At 41.4% G+C, this 18,762-nt stretch overlaps 1 protein-coding gene across 2 annotated transcripts in view; it reads right to left on the minus strand.

Moving 5' to 3' along the window:
• Positions 1–405: 405 nt before the first annotated feature.
• WWOX (WW domain containing oxidoreductase) overlaps positions 406–18,762 on the minus strand; it is a 478,837-nt gene continuing 460,480 nt past the window's right edge. The window contains exon 9 of one of the 2 annotated variants that reach the window (XM_040075519.1): positions 406–1,616. In XM_040075519.1, coding sequence (XP_039931453.1) covers positions 1,428–1,616 — 189 coding nt within the window. In that variant the 3' untranslated portion in view covers positions 406–1,427. Of the gene's footprint in view, positions 1,617–11,937; positions 12,012–18,762 lie in introns of those variants that run through there. The other variant, XM_040075531.1, reaches the window with a different exon arrangement.

The following is an 18,762-nucleotide window of genomic DNA, read 5'->3' on the forward strand; positions in this document are numbered from 1 at the left end:
TCTCCTGAAGCTGTCGCTAGAGAGGTGGCACAGCAGGGATAATAAAAGGCCATATATTCTTTACTGCTGCTTTAGGAGAGACTGTGGCATCAGGTAAGGAAGCAGAGAAGGAAGGAGCATCTGAGGCTGTACTTGGGTAGAAGTCTTGACTCCAGTTCCTGTTCAACAACTAATCCAATGCACTGTGATCGCAGACAAGAAAAATTATGGAAAGCAGAAATAATAAGGGGATCAAATAAACTTCTATTAACAATGTGTCCTTCTATTTTTATTTGTTTATATTCTGTCTACAGAAAATGTGATGCTGGACTGAGGATGGCTTAGAACAACCTTCTGGCATGAAGACAGCTACAAAGCACAAAAGACAAAAAATGAACTCAGAAAGAAACAAGAAAAAAAACAGCGTTTTCTTGGCATCAACAAGGAGCTCTTTATTTTTCTTCAAGTTTTCTTTTCTAAAAAAAAAATGGAACTAAGACATTTGCAGAAATGAGACAAACTTTCTCTTCAGGTGACAATATTCAAGCAAGCATGTTGTTTTATTAAATTTAAATGGAAAGAAAAGACAGATTTGGAATGGCATACAGTATCAGGAGAACTGAGAAACTGTGAACTTTCAAGGAAAAAAATACTCTTTAAAACTGTGAACCAAGAAATGGATGGAAATACCATTTAAACCCCTGATTACACTCTGTGTGTTCTTAAGGAGACATCATCATCTTTGCTAACTCAACAGTACTTAGGGAATGGTTTACAACATATCTTTTATTGTAATCTTTTAAGAAAAAAAGAAAAAAAAACCCACAGAAATATTTAATTAGCTGTGACTTTACCATTACTGTTCAGATGTCTTCCTGCACCTTCTTTTTCTAGACAGCGCAGATGTATTTTCAGCCAACAGCCAAGGACAGAAAAGATTTCTTTCCTCAATAATCTTTTGATTTGCCACACCCAATAAAATCCTTGTAGGGAAAAAGAATCAACACAACTACCATTTCCCAATCAATACCTAAAGCCTAACAGACAGTAATTATCAAAATGAGGAGGAAATCCCATATTGGGCTACGTACCTACCCATTAATCAAAACAACAGAAATTATCTGCAGAATTGCTTTCCTAAAATAAGACAAAAGATGCCTCCTTGGGTTACACTTTGAACAGGCTATAATCAAAAGAAAGAGAACCGAGACTAACTAAACCCCGGGAAGCCACATTGTCCCTTTAACCCGCAGTATTCCCCACCTCCCATTAGTACTTAACATTTTTCACTATGTTGTGACTGCTATTATTTCATTTAACACTGGTTAATCTGTATCTGAGGTACATGGAAACCCTCTAGATGATAAGATTGGACAGGTTCCAGCGTTGGCAGTTTCCGAGCGCGCGCGCACACACTCGCGTGTTTTGATCCTTCCAGGAGCTCCCTGCTATTTGGCCTGGCTGCCAAGCCGTTCTTGGATCAGCCTGTGGCTCAGCTCCCAGAGGGCAGCGGCCGTGGCATCGGCCTGCGCCTGCTGCGAGGGCAGGCAGCGGCAGCAGTTGTTGAAGTACATCCCGCCCAGGCCCTCCAGCTCCGCCGCCGTGGCGCAGTACACTGTCGTGGCAGCTCCCTGTTGCTGCAATTAAAAAGAAGAAAAAAAAAAAAATAAGAGAGAGAAAATAAGCAAGACGATATAAATGCGTAGAGAGGTATTTTATCATTTATTTGTTACCGTTGTAGTTTCCAACTCAGCCCTTTGGAGCTGTGTCTCGTGCATGCTCTGGTGAAAGCAGTGTGGCTGGCAGGGTGACCTGCCCGGTGACAAGGCTGAAGCACTGCTGAAGGCACTGCCTCTTGGACACTTATTTACAAGCCACTTCAATTTTTCTCTTTTTCTTTTCCTTCCCTCTAAGAGAAAAAGAAAAGAGAAAGAGAATCCTGAACCACAGTCCCAAGCTCAGGTGTTGGCTCCTTTTCAGTAAACACCTGGATTGGTGGCAGGGGCTGCCCAGGTGGTGTTTGACACCAGAACTGTTGAGTCAGGTTTAAAAGCAGCACCTCAAGACTTCCCTTTGCACCACAGAAATCATTGACCATATGTCCGGGCATCCCGACCCGCAACACAGCCTGATAGATGGATTTGGTTTGTTTGGGTTTCTTAAACCTCTTGTACAAAATTAACCTGGGTACTCCAATTAAGACCTATCATGTAAAGTGCAGTCGGGATTGGTGCCAAACCTGCCCATGGATCTTGGATCAACAGTCTCCCCATGGCAGTTGTCACTGTGAGGGCATTTGTCTGCTGCAGGCAGAGACAGGGCTGGTTCTGCAGAGACACGAGACTTTCCAGTGGAGTTTTGTTCTGTAACAACCATTTCCCATGTCTTCTAATGCTTTAAGAAATTGAGTGGATAGATTAGAGTGTTTTGTGGATCAGAAAGGATTTTTAAATTTTTCTTGCTTTCTCTTTTTTTTAAAATTTAAATACCAAGTGAAATTATGTTCAAACAGGAAAACAGGAAGAATGGGTTCCTCTGAGTTGACCCAAGAGAAACCTGCAGATGGAGGCCACAGGGTTTGGGGCAAGCACCCTGGCATGGGCGATGGGCTATTCCCTGGCACAGACTAAGAGCACCGTGCCAGAACAGCTGGGGAGAGGGCAAAGAGCTATTTTGCTTTGTAAACTATAATTAAAAATAATAGGTGAGAGCGCATTAGCAAAACACAACACTAATTTAAAGCCGATAGAGTTTATCTGGCATCTTATGATTATTTATGTACATCTTAGTCCTTTCTGTGGTAACTAATTACGAGCTGATAGGAATCAGAATAAAGAGGCTGCCAAGTGCAATTGAAAAAGTAAATGAAGAGAAATTAGTTGTTGCCGCATTAAGATAATTTAATGGGAAAAGAGAACAGGCTTCAATCTCTTGTGATTTTCCTCCACTCCTTTTTTTTGGCCTTTCATTGTCACAACCAAGGAAACTCTGGGTGCTGCAAGGGGGGAAAACCCTCCGAAGACCTCTACTTTGCATTCTCATCCTTCAAGGACAGGAAGCAGTTTAAAAAGCCCTGTTCTCCTTGTTTGAGGCACCTCAACTTTGTAGCAGCAAAGAAGTGCATATTTGTTTGCAAGACATGCATTTTCCTCAGCAGATGGGATTAAACTGATAATGATGACTTCACATCTTAGAAATTATGTCCCATCACAAGGTAAACCAAAACTGTCTGTATTAAGTATTTTGAAAGGCGTATATTTATCAACAGACCAAAATATTTTTGAAATTAGTATAAGATATAGTAATCCTCTTATTAAACCAGTATCTTTTTTTAAAAAAAAAAGAGAAAGTATCTTAAAGGTGGTAGCAGAAATGGAAGAGTTCTACTAAAGATAATATTAATAGAGAACAATAAAATTTCTATGCTCATTTCAACTATCCTATAAAGCTCCAGAGTACAGGTACGATCACTGTATTCAGCTGTTTAGAATGTCTCAAAGCCCCTAAAGATCGTTATTAGTTTTTTGCAAACAATTTAACTAGACTTTCATTAGAAAGGTAAAATTAAACAGAACTGCTCAATGAAGAGCGAGACCAGTCAAGCTATTGCTGAAAAGCATCTGTCCAGCCAAGCTAAACTCAGGCTATCTCTAATAGAATTCAGCTAATTCATAAAATGGAAGTTTATCAGAGCCGGTTTAAAATCCAACCCAAACAATAATTTATCTTTTCAAACGAGTCGAATTTGACGATGTTTAAACAAAATTCTCGGCAGGCAGAGAAACGTCCCAGAGCACAACAGCAGTGCTTTATACCTTGAGCATTGACACAAGCTAGACTCCAGAAGAAGAGAACAGTTTTCCCTGTGTGAGCATAGGATATTTACTTTAAGCGATAAAAGATTATGTGGCTGGAAGCCCAAAGCACTTTATCTTGCGATGCCTCCAGTGTTTTGCCGAGAACTGGATGTAACAACATGCCATTTGCTTTTTTGGCTGTGTGTATCCTTACTTCTTTCTAAATGTTTCAATCATGTTGGCTGTTTTGGAAGAAGAAAATTCAATGGTTCTATCATTGAAAGACAAGTACCTTTCTTATTACTTAAGAGAAATGCAGTCGTGTTTATCCCTTCATTGACAGAGGGCAAAGCTTTAGCATCTCACAGTTATGGACAAACGTGAACTCATCAAGCCTAGGAGAATGCTTCAGACAGAAAAACTACATAACAGAAGGCAAATCCCAGATTCCCAGAGCCATTTAAGCACCTAATTTCCTTTGTGAGCTGGTTGCATTCAGACATTTGAGGATCTGCCTAAGCGACTTGTCCGAGGACAGAGAGGAGTGAGCATCAGAGTCAGAGGAATCAAATCCCATTTTGGGTTGGGAGGGATATCAAGAGGTCTCCAGCCCAACCTCCTGCCCAAAGTGAGATGCCTAGAAGCCTCATTTTCGCCATGCTGAATGGGAAGGTCCCCAAGGCATAAATCCCTCCCTTGCATCTATGATCCCACAAACCTCTGTGAAGAACCAGAGCAGCAGATAAGTGCAAACTGCCTGCACTGCTTGCCAGAAACTGCCCTGTTTCTCAGCAAATATTGTTTATCCCTTATGAACACAGTCCTTTGAATGACATCTTCATATGCTGGGCCTTATGACAGTTCAGTAACAAGTTTTAATTTCTTGCTCATCAGCTTTCCTGTTCACATATCATCAGCATACAACAGCAGAGGATGTTAGGGAATCTAATTAGTAAACAATTCCATACTGCTGATACAAGATGAAATATTCTTAAACCAATAAAAAGAGCACTTTAATCACTGTTGAATGACTTTCAATGCCAAGCAGTTTGTGCCATGTCAGAACATAATTTGAAGAAGATTAGAGTACTATATAAAAGAATTAATGTTAACAACTTCGTTAAAAAATGTCTTAAACAATGAGCTTGTCAGTTGTCACAGGCTCTCCCTGATCCATTGTGATTAAGGCCCCCCCTCCCAACAATTTCAGCTGATAAACAATGCTAAAAGCATCGGGCAACCTAAACATTTTTTTTCCATAGGTCCATCAGTTGTACAGGGTGCTAATCACCAGAGCTGGGGTCAGCCTTCTTTAACCTGCAACAAAGGCAGCGGGTTGCAATAATGAATACACAGGATAAAGAATTTGTGAGAAGCCCAACTGAATCTTTAATCATGCTTCAATGCCATTTCCGATCCAGTCAAACATTTGAAAGCTGCTGGGCAAGCACCATGCTATCAATCTTTCCAGTGCACGTAAAATTACCCGGGAATCTTGTTTTGGATTAAGTTGAAGAGTGTCTTAGTAATAAGGGTTCATCATTCTCTTCCGCAAATCATTTGTCAGTTTTGTAATACAATCTTCCTCTGCAGCAGGGTGGGATTTATACAGCAGTTGCTGTTTATTTATAGTTGAGGCTCAAAGATCTAAATTATCCATCCTTCTAAAATCCTTTGTTGAGTTGAAAATATTAAGTAGCTGCTAGTTCATAGGCATTTATTTCATAACTGCTAGCAGTCAATTTGTAACTGATGGCACTGAATGAAAATTAATATTGAATATCTTAACAGTAAAAGAAAAGGGGTTCTTGAGATACAGGACATGGTAAAACCCTCATTAATACATGTAATGCATCTGTTACTATGCTGAGATACCATTTATGCTCCTTATAAGAAAACATATTATACAGTTAATGTTTAGTTTTTAGATTTGTCTACCTTCAAATGCATGTTTATTTTCTAAAATTAGACTTTTGTTCTGAAGCAAGTTTACATTCCAAGCATATAAATAATAGAAACAAAGCCATAACTTATCTGCATATTTATCAACTCTGAATGAATAGGATCCACTCTAAACTCTGTTAAGAGCACACAGCACTCAACATTGTCTGCCAGGGAGATGGGATCAGCTTATTTGAAAAGGAGAGGTTTATTTTCTTATGAAAAATTAAGGATAAAGGCCAGTTATCTTGGTAGCCTGAGGTTAAGTTCAGCACAGAGCATTTTAAAAGATGGCCAGTGGAAAGAGGTGAATTCAAAATGACATGAGAGGAGAGTATTTGTGACAAGGGCAAGATTCAAAGCAAGTAGCTCAAGTGAAATAAAAAGGCAAGTCCTTAAAACTCTTCAGGCTGTTCCTGTTATTCATATCAGGACTATTAGACAAAGCCAACACATCCTTAACAGTAAAATATCAGATCCACACAAAGGCATTGTGAGCGTAATATTTACAGCTGAATAACTCATTACAGTGTGAGGTAGAACCATAGAGTCATTAAGGCTGGAGATCTCTGAGTCCAACCACTGACCTAACCTAGCAACCAATGCAGTATTAACAAATTCCAGATATGAAACCAACAGGGTGTTCTGTACCTTCTCTGTGCCACTGATAAGCATCCTGAAGAGTTCATTCTGTTAGAGGGAAAAACTCCTCACCAGCTGGCTTCAGCAGTGGCCATTTTCCTGATTTGATTGTAAAATATTGATTGATGTTTGCAAAATACAAAAATCTCCTTGGAATAACGAAATGATACAGAGTCTGTTTCCACAACAGATCAGTTCCATATTATCCAAACCAAACCCTACAGTGACAGCTGCAGTTTTCCATTCCTCAATCCTCCCCTCCACCTGGTGGGAATTAGCACAGGTTTGCTGCCTTCTCAGAGGCTCCACAGATTGGTGCAGGGGCTGAGGATCTGCTCCACTGCTTGTGGTGACCCTTATGCTGATGCTCGGGGTGGGCACGGTGGGGTTTGTGCTGCCTGGGGTCAGCTGGGAGAAGACTGCCCTCAGAATGGATTTGTCCCCTTCTGGTATTGCTAAACCCCCGAGCTGGGATTGTGGTGCAAAGCTCTCTCAAACTACATTTAGTACTTCTTCCTGTCAAGCCCGAGTCCTTGTGAACAACATGGAGCACAATGACCTCTTCTGAAAAACACTAGCGCATCTAAAATCCTCATGTCCTCATTCAACCTGCAGGACTCCTCAGCATCTGAAGTGGTTTTTAGGAGCAATCTTAAGAGCTGTTCAGTGATATCACCTATGGCTGAGGCCAGCTGTAGCTGAGGAAGCCACTTCGTAATGTCAGGTGTCACTCTGCTCCTTTTCCTACTGGGATAACTCAGAGCTGTGACGAACAGTCTCTTTTCCACCAATGCAGTGAACAAGTTTTAGTCTCGCCTGTGAGAGCACAGGAGAACTGCTCGGTTCCTGCTGCAGTCCTCTTACTCAGAGAATCCCAGATGCACAGTTATCTCATGAATAACACTCAGAATATGTATGTATTAATGTCCTGTAAGAAAACAGGATTCCTTGATTGCCTTTTCAGCAAGGAAATATGAAATTGAGACCTGTCTTTGCTATTTTGGGAGAGCGTGAAACTGAAATCATATCTGCAGCTAAAAAAAATAAAACTTTGGAGCTGCCAAATATGATCTAAACTCCAAATTGGGCTCAGTTGACTTCAGGTCCTATTTCCACCTAAGTGCCAGCAGGAAAACGTGACCTGAACTGACACTGTATTTACACTCCTTTCAAAGCTCTCACCGAACCACATCTAAACCAGAGGTTCTCAACCACCTCCCCTTCCCCCATCACCACAATTAAACCAGCAAAGCATCTCTTAGAAGATAATACAACGGATAAACCAAAATCTATAAGGTCTGCTTTTTTTCCCTCTGATGTATTCCTTTTTCAACTAATTCCCAACTACAAAGACTCAAAACTCCATCAGCTTCCCTACTTGCAAAGCATAGTTGGTTTCAAGCTGTAACTTTTCTTAGTGTCATTAAGACCCTTACACATTTACAGTATTCTTTACATACATTATAGGAGATAAGTGTGCTATGTTCTTTGAGTAAGGAAACTGCAGTAGTTCACGAAAGAGGATTTGTTTTCAACTGCTGAGGCATTAAGACCTAGTGCTTATTTCAACTATTCAGTATATGCAGCTATATTTAACTTACATTCTGGGTTTTAACTCTGCAAAAGAAATCGTGTCCATTGTAATAAATGTATTTTGATAATGCACCATGTTGTTTGTGTTATGCAACCCCCCAGTATGTTCTCAATTACAGCAATGATAGCACTTGAAAACTTCCAGCCTCCAACAGCCAGTATCAAACAGATTTTCTGCAATTATCCACAGGAGAAAAAAAAATACAATATGGGACATCAAGACAGGAGAACTGGGGTGTTTTCCTCTTTTCGACTTTTCCTTCCCTAGTGAGCTTGGACAAGTCACTTCAACTCCATGTACCTCACATTTCCCAGCTAAAAAAATGGGAGAGTACTCTTATTTACCCATCTCACAGGGGTGTTGTGAGGAGTCCTTCAGATTTATGGAGTGCTTTCACACTTAATTTGGAAAAGCACTGTGTAAGTATAAAGTGTTATATTATAAACCATTGTTAAAATGTGTAGAAGATGTAGAACAAGGTTGGCAAAGTAGCTGACAAAAATGTAATTATCTTTTAAAATCATGCCTATTTTTCTCTATTGTATAAACTTAATTATTTAACTTGTGAAGCTGTCTGCTACTCCAGGTCCTGCTCCAGTGTCTTCCCTCTCTCATCCAGGTTTTTTTTTGCCCAGCTCACAGAGAACTTGGTAAAACTCTTACTAGCCAAAACAACAGTGAGTTATTAAAAAATGAATGTTTTAGAGGCTGAAAGGGTGATCCATGCACTCATCTCTCCCACCCTTTGCACATGCTAGCCAGAGCCATCATGGCATACCAGGGGTGGGATTCAGTTGCCTAACATGGATCTTGAGACATCTGAGCTGCCTCAAGATATCCCACGTGCTCCACAGCTGTCTTTCAGAAGGGCACATATTTCCCATAGGTCTGGTATTGTATCTGCCAGCCCTTCAGGGATATCTCAGCTAAAACCACACAATGGTTAAGACAGCACCAGACTGCAATGTAAATGCTTTTGCCACAGCCCCTGGAAGGGAGCTGGTTCCCATGGGCAGCACCGTATTTCTTTCTTTTCCAGAATCTTATTAAAGTCCACAATCAGCTTCTGAAAAAAGTTTCAAGGCTGACAGAGAGCCACCTTAAGCTCTAAAAACTATAATGAAGCCTGTGGCTTTACCTTGCTCCACCAGCATTTCAGGGCAGGAGCAGCAGCACTCCTCACAGGCCTCTTTATCAACACCACATTTCCAGGCACATCAGTGCTGCAATTCCTCCTCCTGCCCATTGAATCCCCGTTCACGGCTGATTTACACTTTTAAGACATCATTGCTCCACAGAAATGGCAGTTTTGAACACTGCATGCAAATGTCTATGATCTTTTCTTCTCACAGTCCGGTACGGAGCAGCGGAGCAATGCAGCATTCTTCTGTTCATTTCTAGATTTGGGAAAAAAATCCCTGAGGGAAATTATCGATTTTCATTTCAGAGAGTAACAGGGTAAGGGTGAGATCAGGTTGAAGAAATGATGCTGCAGTCCATTGTTCGCCCCCTGCCCTGTGTGCCAGCACTGGCCAGCGGAGTGAGAAGCAAAGAGCGTGTCAGGGACAGTCCCTGGACATCTCAGCACTGCTGAGGGCTGCTCACACCTCGACATCCGTGGCAGCTCACCTTCTGTGGTGCACATTTATACAAACACTATCACAAACACAAATTCTATCACAACTTCTTGACCACGGTCAAACTGGAAATCCTGTGGAGGACCAGAAATCCTCTTGAGACACAAAACCTGCCAGCAAAAGGTGGATTCTTCTGGGCAAGGGCAATTTAAAGAGTTGGGCAAACAGGTTGTTGACACTAAACATATCCTGCCAAAAAAGAGAGATAAGATACACTGCTGCAACTAAATCATCAGAACTGGTCTGACTGGTGTCTGGGCACAGATGAGAGTTCATCAAAATCAATTCTGTCATTAACTTATGCTGAATTGAAATGTTTTATGGTTTTGCTGTACTTTAATTATATATATATACTTTATATAAATGTATGTATACATACAGTACTGTATATGCTGTACATATTTATATAGCTTTTTAATACTATTACTAGTTCAAATTTAGACTTTTTCATATGTATTATTGCAAAGAATATCATCGCAGTGCTGATATTTGGCTTCTTCCTTCATTGCGCAGAAAATTTTTTAGACTGAATTTTATTTCAGACACGAGTGGAAAAAAAAAAAAAAAAAGCCACACAACACACTGCTTTTTAAGGAAGTGACCTTTTGGGACAGATATTTAATGAGCTGTTTGTTTAGGTTTTAAGGATAAAGTCTATTTCTCATCTGTTGATACACATGCACACATATGCACATGCACATACACACACAGTTCAATAACACAATGCATTGAAAAACCACAGGGTGTTATGACGGGGAAGTATCATGGTATGAAAGTAACTACCAACTCTGTCTTCCAGAAACTAATTAAGGGAATGTATTTTGCAATAATGCGGATCTAGCAAACAGGCCTCTAAAGTCTAGGCTTAGAGCAGTAAGCCAGGCACTCCTGTATTATGTATGTGTGATTTTCATAGATAGCCTGTTGTAAAGTGTGCCCTGTTAGTGCATCTTTCAGGCTCAAAGACACTGGTCTTGTTAATATTTCATTTAGTACATACTGTAGAGTCTCATTTATATTACTTCTATAATTAATGGTGATAGCTTAGGCACTGCCTTTACAAGGAGAGATCCCTGTATGTTGGTCGATGGATAATGAGAAACAATAGATATTTCATTCACCAGCAGCTTGTTGCTAGTTAGTAGGAAATTATCGTGTGTACTGTTGCTTTAATTGCCAGGGTAAATAATGCTGCCGCTGTGTTAGTGAACATTTTAAAGCACTTGATGCAAATAGACTAGAAACAAAACACAAAAAAATTACCTTTGTTATGCTATACCTTAGCATAGGGAGTTTAAAAGGTATGTCTTAAAACATTTGCGTTCTATCATGCAAATATATCTTAATATGCATGTGCTGACTATTCAACTACTGTATTTTAGGAAATACAATTATGCTGCCTTTCTCTTCTCCGATGTAGACTGTAAATAACTGTAGATCTTTCTCTTGTTTTCCCATGTAAATATATGTAAATATTAACAAGCTATGCATGCTGATATTCTAGGCAATTTCAGGTACTTTTATAATCTGAAGGCATGTACTTGAACTGGTTTGTTAAAAAAAAATCAACTCTCTCAAATCCTTTAAAGCTCATTAGAAATTAAAGATTTCTTACTAGACTGGTTCCTTCACTCTCAGTTGGTTTTTGTTTATTTTTCCCTCTGTTTTGCCGGTGCTGTCTCCCAAGACCCACCACCAAGGATGCACATTCCAAGGCTTTGTTTTCTCCAAAGTGTGGGGTCCCATCTCAGGATGTGATTCACTCCCTGCCCCAGGATGGGCACCATTTAGATTCAACACCATCCCCAGCTGTAAATCTCAGCAGAGTCTCAGAGAGGGGATGTCTATCCCCTTCTCTCTGACCTCTCCCTCTGCTTAATGATCACAGAGTCACAGAACCGTGGAACGGTTTGTTTTGGAAGGGACCTTAAAGATCCTCTGGCTCCAATGCCCTGCCATGGGCAGGGACATGTTCCACTGGGCCAGTTTTGATGTTTTCTATTCCATTTTCTCAGTCCTCAACTCGTCAACCCTGGATTTAATACCACAAGTGCCAGGGCTGGGTTTGACGGCAGATGCAGCGGCAGCCAGGAGAAGTCCCCGTGTCTCTGGTTGTGCTGCAGTCCTGCTGCTCACTCAGACGTGCTCCTCTGTTTCAACACGCTCTTTATGTTTCTTTTCCAGCATGCTTATGACTTTGACAGACTGTGAAAATAATTTGATAAATAGCTTGATAAATTTCTCCATCTCCTCCCTTCCGTGCTGTAACACTGTTTGTGGAAGCCTTTCAACTGAAGGACTGTGAACAAAAAAGAAATTACCCAAAGCTTCTAAATCAAGTCACCTCCTGCATACAGATTTGGAGACAAGGTTTCAATTTAGCTCTCTTCCTCTTTGTTCATGCAGTAAATGAAGATTACTCTGAGGAAAAAGGTAAGAAGTAAAAAAATATGCATTTATCCCCCAGTACAGTAAAGGGAAGAAAAAAAAAAAAAAATCCCCTCTCCATTATCTATGAAAACTAAATGCAATGACAACTTTTTAATTGAAAGAAAACAGCTTTCATGTCTGAAGATGTTTTTTACCAGAGCAGGCGTATGAGAATAAACACATTAATTGACAGGATCCTCATGACTTTTTAAGTTCCTCAAACTTAGCGTGGCATCTGGGGAAGATCTCTCTCCAGTCCTTGAAGACTCTTTTAAGATGAATGTTTAAAAAGCTGAGCTGACACGGGCATTACGTTCAAGTGCAAGCTGTACTATTCTTTAGTAGAGGGCATAGAAATGGTTCATAGAATTATTATCTTTCTACAGACAAAACCCATTACCTTCACACTAGGAGGGAAAAGCTAGTTTTTAACTTATATAAAACGGAATCAATTATCAATATCTTTGCATGGTTTCCCAGCTCTGCTGGAGAGCAGTCACAGAGCTAAACACACAGAGCCATTTGGCAAAAGGGCGCCTGCCTATGCTGGGCTTCTTGTTACACCTTTCATTTAATAAAATCACATCTGCAGAAGCAAAAATAAGTAGTGATGATTTGTATGCAGGGCTTCCACCCTGAATGTCACCAAGGGAGATGGGAATCACATTTGCAGACCGATCACTGGGCTTCTGTTACTTTCCATTTCTTCCCAGTAAAAAGTGATAAAAAGCAAATAAAAAGCAGCCAGCGATGCAGACTCAAACACAGTAGCGAACAGCAGTGCAGGTCGGAGCATCCATAAAGCCTGTTGTCTTTGGTGTGGAAAAAAGTGCTCCTTCAGCAACCTCCACCCTATAATCCTCACCACCCCGCCTCTGAATAATCCTTTTGCTGGCTTTAACAGTGGCTTTCACAGATGCTCGTGTTTCCAGTGAGAAAAGGAAAGCTGGAAGGTAAGTGGTGGCTTTTCATGGTGAAGTCCACATATGACTATTGCTTTTAAACTGCAACAAATAGAAATGTTATGTCTTCCAGAAGACAATGTCTAACCTGGTTCAACTCTGTGTTCCTTGAGCATAAAGATGGATAAGTGCATTAGCAGCCATCCTTAAAAACTGTGTGCCCAGCTATTTCACTAGCACAGGCAAACTCCAGTGCACACAGAGGTGCAGTATCTGCAAGGTATATAAAACATAATACTCTAGAAGTGTTGTTTGGGAAGGAAATGTTCATTATTAGACTCTCTTATCTGTTTATCCCATTCATGAGACCTGCTTCTACAAAGCACATAATGATAAATGGCACATTTGCAAATTATCTTCTGAGTGCTGATGAGAAATCAGCAACCTGCGAGTTACCATGACTTTGAGTGAGTACACTCCACTGCGAGCCTCGTTTGCTGAGATGCCTGCCAAATGAGTGCATTAGTATATTAGGAGTCTAATAAATTGACTAACAAGCATTTGATGAAAAATAGCTGTTCCATCCGTTACAGTTATCATCACCACCAACAAGGCTACCGGGGCTGGGATTTTGAAGGCACCAGCTGCTGATAAAAGAGTTGTTGCCGTGCTGTGCCATGCTCTCAGCAGCATCTCCCTCCCTAACTGTGCATCTTAACAAACTCTCAGCAAGACGCAGGACCTTCTTTGCTTAAGTTTTCCTCTGGCTCCTCATGACACTTAAGAGGATTTAAACCATTGCAGTCTTACTCAGTCCTGTCATTTCTCTTCACTGCAGAGAGTAAGATGCTGGGTTTCCCTGTCTGGGAAAGAGATGGAGGAGACACTTTTGGTTATACAGCTCAGCACTGCTCAAACACCTGAGACTGTTCACACTCACAATCTGAAAACTTTAACTTGTTAATTTTTGCCACAAATATCAGACAAAAGGACTGAGGTGGCTTTGGCTACAGTCACATTCAGCACAAAGGCACTGCTTTATTTAATATCATGCAATCAAATGAGTTTCAGGAGTTGCTCTAAGTCCTACTTCTAACTCAGTGTCCTCATGGGAAAACTCAGAAAATAAATCATACAACACTCCACTTGTGTCAATCACTGCTTTGCTGGACATTCAAGAAATCCAGTTATTTTTATGAGTAAAACTGATAAGCTCCCATCATGCAAACATCCTCCCTGCCTGAGAAGAAGCAAGTAACCACCACGTTCAAGCCCTCACATCCTGCAAAGCAGAGAGAGGGCAATTAAAGCCCAGGGTTGGCTGTGCAGAGCCCTTTGGGCAGGCTTGGCCGCTCCCCGCGTGCACTGTGGGTGTCTGTCCCTCCTCCCGGCACATGGCTGGGGCAGCTACGCTCTGCCCTGGCAAAGCCTGCTTGAGCAAATTATGTCTTTTCAGGCTAATTAATTCTTGGAAGTGCAATATACCCTTACATTCAAGTTTCAGAAATCTTCTTGGTGCCGCTTAATTTGTTTAAAGTAGAGAGGAGCCCAATTCATTGCAAAACGCCCATTTATCGTCTGCTGACAAATCCCAGTGAACACTTTAAAACTACACACACCTAAGAAAAGCTCATTCTGTATCTTCCCAAACTGCATTTCTGCTTTTACCTGAGACATTCGCAAGATCCCCAACTCTGTCAACAGTCGCTCTCCAGTTTTGTTTAGCTTATCATCAACAGACTCTGCTTTTGTGAGTGGACAAGTCATTTGAGTGTGCACCACAGTTATAATGGCCTGACTGACAGCTCAGCCAGATAAACACGAGAGAATAACAGACGTAGGAACAATCTGGGTATTCATTTTGTCCGTTCAACCGGGTTGAAAGGATTTGCCAGCCAAGGGCACAACACTTCAGGCTAATTTGCTCAGCCAAAGCACTGGTGGAGTGTAGGGCTGCAAGCAGATGACTGATGTTGGGGAGATCGGCGTCCCCAGATGAGGTACTTATTATTCACCTCTGCCTCACGAGAAATGAAAGTACTATTTATTCAAAGCATCCATTTGAAAGAGGAAAACATATAGAAATGAACTTTGTTACAAAAGTTGAACCCTTCTCACTATGTCCCCACTTCTGCATTAATTCCAGCTTCTTGTTCTCATTCATGTCATCCTGCACACTGCAGCATTTCTGTTTTCTTGCTCCTCACATACTTTCCTCAGCCTTGTCTCCTGCTTTGCAGTTTCACCCCTACAGCTGACACCGGGTACATTTTCTTTTCTGTTTATCCTCCATTTTTAAGCTATACTCAGCTCTGCAATCCTCTGAGGCTCAGCTCTGTTCTCCTGGCTGTGTCTCACATGCCAAATACACTCTGAAATCTTTTGGCCAATATCAGCCCCATACTCCAAGAGTGGTGTGCTGGCAGTGAGCTACATCAGTCGCACTCTGTGGTGGAGCCAAGGGACCCAGGGCCAGTGCAATGACAATGCTGTCCTGGTTAAGGAAAGTTGTCTCTTGCACATTTTAAGCACCCTGTGTTTAGAGTGACAGAGCTACAAGTTCACCGGCTAATCACATAAAAGTAAATGATGGGTAGAACAGCCAAGCTTGTACTAAGAAAAGGTAAACGCTGCTCTGACATATTCCCTCAAGCAAGCAAGCAAAATAATAACAGTTTGCTGTGGAGGTTTGCAAGTCTGCTCCCATTAATTAAGTTCCATTTTCCGGCATCTTGAGTTTTAAGATGTTTTCTCCAGGACTGATTTCAACAACTCCTTCTCCCACTGAAAAGCAAAGACAGAACCCTGCTTTTGGTGACAGCCAAGACACACGGTGCAGTGGGATGGAGGCAAATCCCTGAGCATTTCTGGAGGGCAGTGTCCCAGCAGAGCGCCCGCAGCCCGGGCACGGCAGGCTGGGAACAACGGCCCTTGCAGAGGTGATGCACTAACAGCCTCAGACACATCACGGGAGGAATGTAAAGTGCACCTGACACTTCTTTTGATCTACTCCTAAGAAGCATTAAAAGGCACATTAATGTGCTGCTTTAGTGCGTGTTCAATGTGATAGTTGGAGACATAACTGAGCCTTTCACAAAAGTCTAATTGGGGAGAAGAATAAACTTATTGTTTCCTCCTCTGGACATGCACCCTATAACATAGGCAGAGTTGACATTTGCATGAAGTATGTTGCTGCTTTGCATTTTAAATCCCAGCATGCTAAATGTAGGTTGAATGATCACTTTGACTATTATTAGGAAATCAGCACTTGTCCAACAGCAGTTCTATGGATGCAGGAACTGATATTGCCCAGCAGCAGCTTATCTTTCTCCAGTGCTCAAATACAAAAGTGCATGTTTCTATTTACATAGTTATAAGTTTGCTCATTTAAAATGTCAAATGAACACTAATAAAGTATCTGAGCTCCTACAGCCACTTTTCATGCAATTATTTGGTATTTCTGGTGGACATCAGCAAACACACATCGTATTCACATCTAGCAGCAGAGTGTGTTGAGCTATTGATACTTCTTGACCTTGTCAGACTACGAAGCACCTTTGCATCTCTGTGCTTCCAGTTGCTGAGTTGAAGTCCATTTGCTCTTTTAGGACAATCAAACAATGAATAAACTGCAACAAACCAGTCAAAGGAAAATGAAATGTAAAAAGAGAACATTTGTACTCAGGTTAATCAATAGGAGAACAAAGAGAGTGAAGAAAGTCAGGTCTAAGTTCCACAGTAAAGGTAAGGTCAGGAATGACATTACTGGGTCATCCTAAATTTTGCTGAAGACTGTGTATTCCTTGTTCCTATTTCTATCAGCTTAGGTGTGTGTTTGCACATCTGGTCAGACCTATGTTCGCTGAACTCTATTTTGCTCTCTGTGCAATGCTCTTTCTTACATCTGCTATGCTGATAATTTATGTGTCCCTGATTAGCTCCCTCAGTGCTTTATCTCTGGGAGGATTAGAGGCTTTATAGTGTCCTCTTCATTTGTCTGTAGTACCCCCTTCCAGCCCCAGCCAGGCTTCTTGGACAGCCCTCTCTGCTGCAGTACTAACGATGCCAAAGCTGCTATGCTAAGCCATGCACCTCTTAAACTCCCCTGGCAAAAGACAGTCTAATTTGGGAGAACCATTAGCTCCCTTTTGTTGTAGCTCTTACTCAATCTAGCCACAAAAACTGCAGTGCAAGGGAGGAGGAGGAGGCTGAGGAATGGGAGCTCAGAGAGCCCTGCTGCTCCTTGTCCTGGCAGTAACAGAAAAGCAGGAACCTGCAGTGCCAAGTCTCCCCAAGAACACAGCATGTCCTGATCGAATTAGGCAGGTAGTTAAAACAACTCCAAACTGCTCTGGGTGTAAAACAGATGGATGCAGAGGTCTTCTGGATCATGTACCAAGCATTTCTGATTTCTGTGTGATATTTATAAACCAGCCAGCTTTTTAGCTGGCATCAGCTCAGGATTAAAGGAGCTCCGGCTCCAAGACCACACATGACACTCGGTGTCTCAAAAAATTTTGAGGCTCTTCCCATCCCAGCTTTTTTACATCCTCATTTTTCCTGACAACAGCATTATGTTCTCATAAACAAGGAAACATCCTGCTCACCACAATGGTGAAAGATGGGGGTTTTTTTGAGCTACTCCTCTGGCTGATGTTCAAGGTGGACTCTGATGAGCCCATCTTGAAAACTGGGGAATTCCATTGCAATTTCAATAAATATTGTTTGTGTTACATGAAAAATTTTGAAATACCAAACAAATGTATGAGAAAACTCCAGGATTTGTGCTGGAAGCCATGTGGATTTCAGGGGCCTTCCTTTTAAATGATCTCATTAAACAGGCCTTAAAGAAGCAACCGAGATTAGAAAATTAGCTTTCTCAATATTTGGATCTGTTTCCCTTTCCCAAAATGCAGCCAAAGATTTGCTGATGGAAAACCTATGCTCCATCTGGAGGCCAGGGCAGAGGAGGGGGCTGAGCACAGCAGGGGTGGGAGGAAAGGGGGACAATTGCCTGAGCCTAAGGAGCAGCTGGAATGGGAAGATGGAACTGCAGTAACCTCCACAGTGTGTGTGCTGTCACTCAAAGAGAGAAATGGGATTTTGATGGGATACACAGTTCTCCTTCTTCCTCCAGGAGGAGGAATGGAAATGTGCCTGGCTTCCCAGCAAACACACAGAAGATCCTTTCCTGTTGGTGCCAGTCAGTTGATTCCATCTCAGTATTTTTCCATTTGCTACATACAAGTAAAAATGATGCTGTCTAACAAGACTCTATCCCCTGTTTTGCCACAATGCCATATCCTGCTAGGAGGACACTCTTTTTACAATAAATTTCTATTAAAGTGCAATATGCTCTTAAGTGGGACAGTCTTTTTCAGTTGGCAACATGTGAAATAGATGTTCTGTCCAGCTGCTGTATTGGAACTGTGCTATCTAACTCTCCTTACATACTTTTGAACACTTTTTTTTTTTCAGCCCAGTAATATTACAGAAGGGAAAATCATTCAGTGGCATAAATGATAAATACCTAAAGGATATTTAGTGGTTACTTTCTGACAAGTTTCCAAAGTGAATTTGCTGCAAAGTAATGAACTTAAGTGACCCCTGCTGACTTCTCAAGGAATGACATTCCATAGGGATTCCCATCTGTGAAACAAACCGTTCAGGTATAAAATCAAACCCTTTCCCTCAGCTCCTTGGACTTTTTCTTGGAAAAAAATCCTTCCTCAGAAAGTTACTGGCAATCTGAAATGATGCTGGGTCTACAGTTTTGGCTGGTCCATCTAATCATTGAAACAAAAGATAAAAGGTCAGATTTGAACCCTTGCAGCAGGGAG

The sequence above is a fragment of the Hirundo rustica genome, chromosome 11, assembly GCF_015227805.2.
Source record: "Hirundo rustica isolate bHirRus1 chromosome 11, bHirRus1.pri.v3, whole genome shotgun sequence".
NCBI classification, from domain to species: domain Eukaryota; kingdom Metazoa; phylum Chordata; class Aves; order Passeriformes; family Hirundinidae; genus Hirundo; species Hirundo rustica.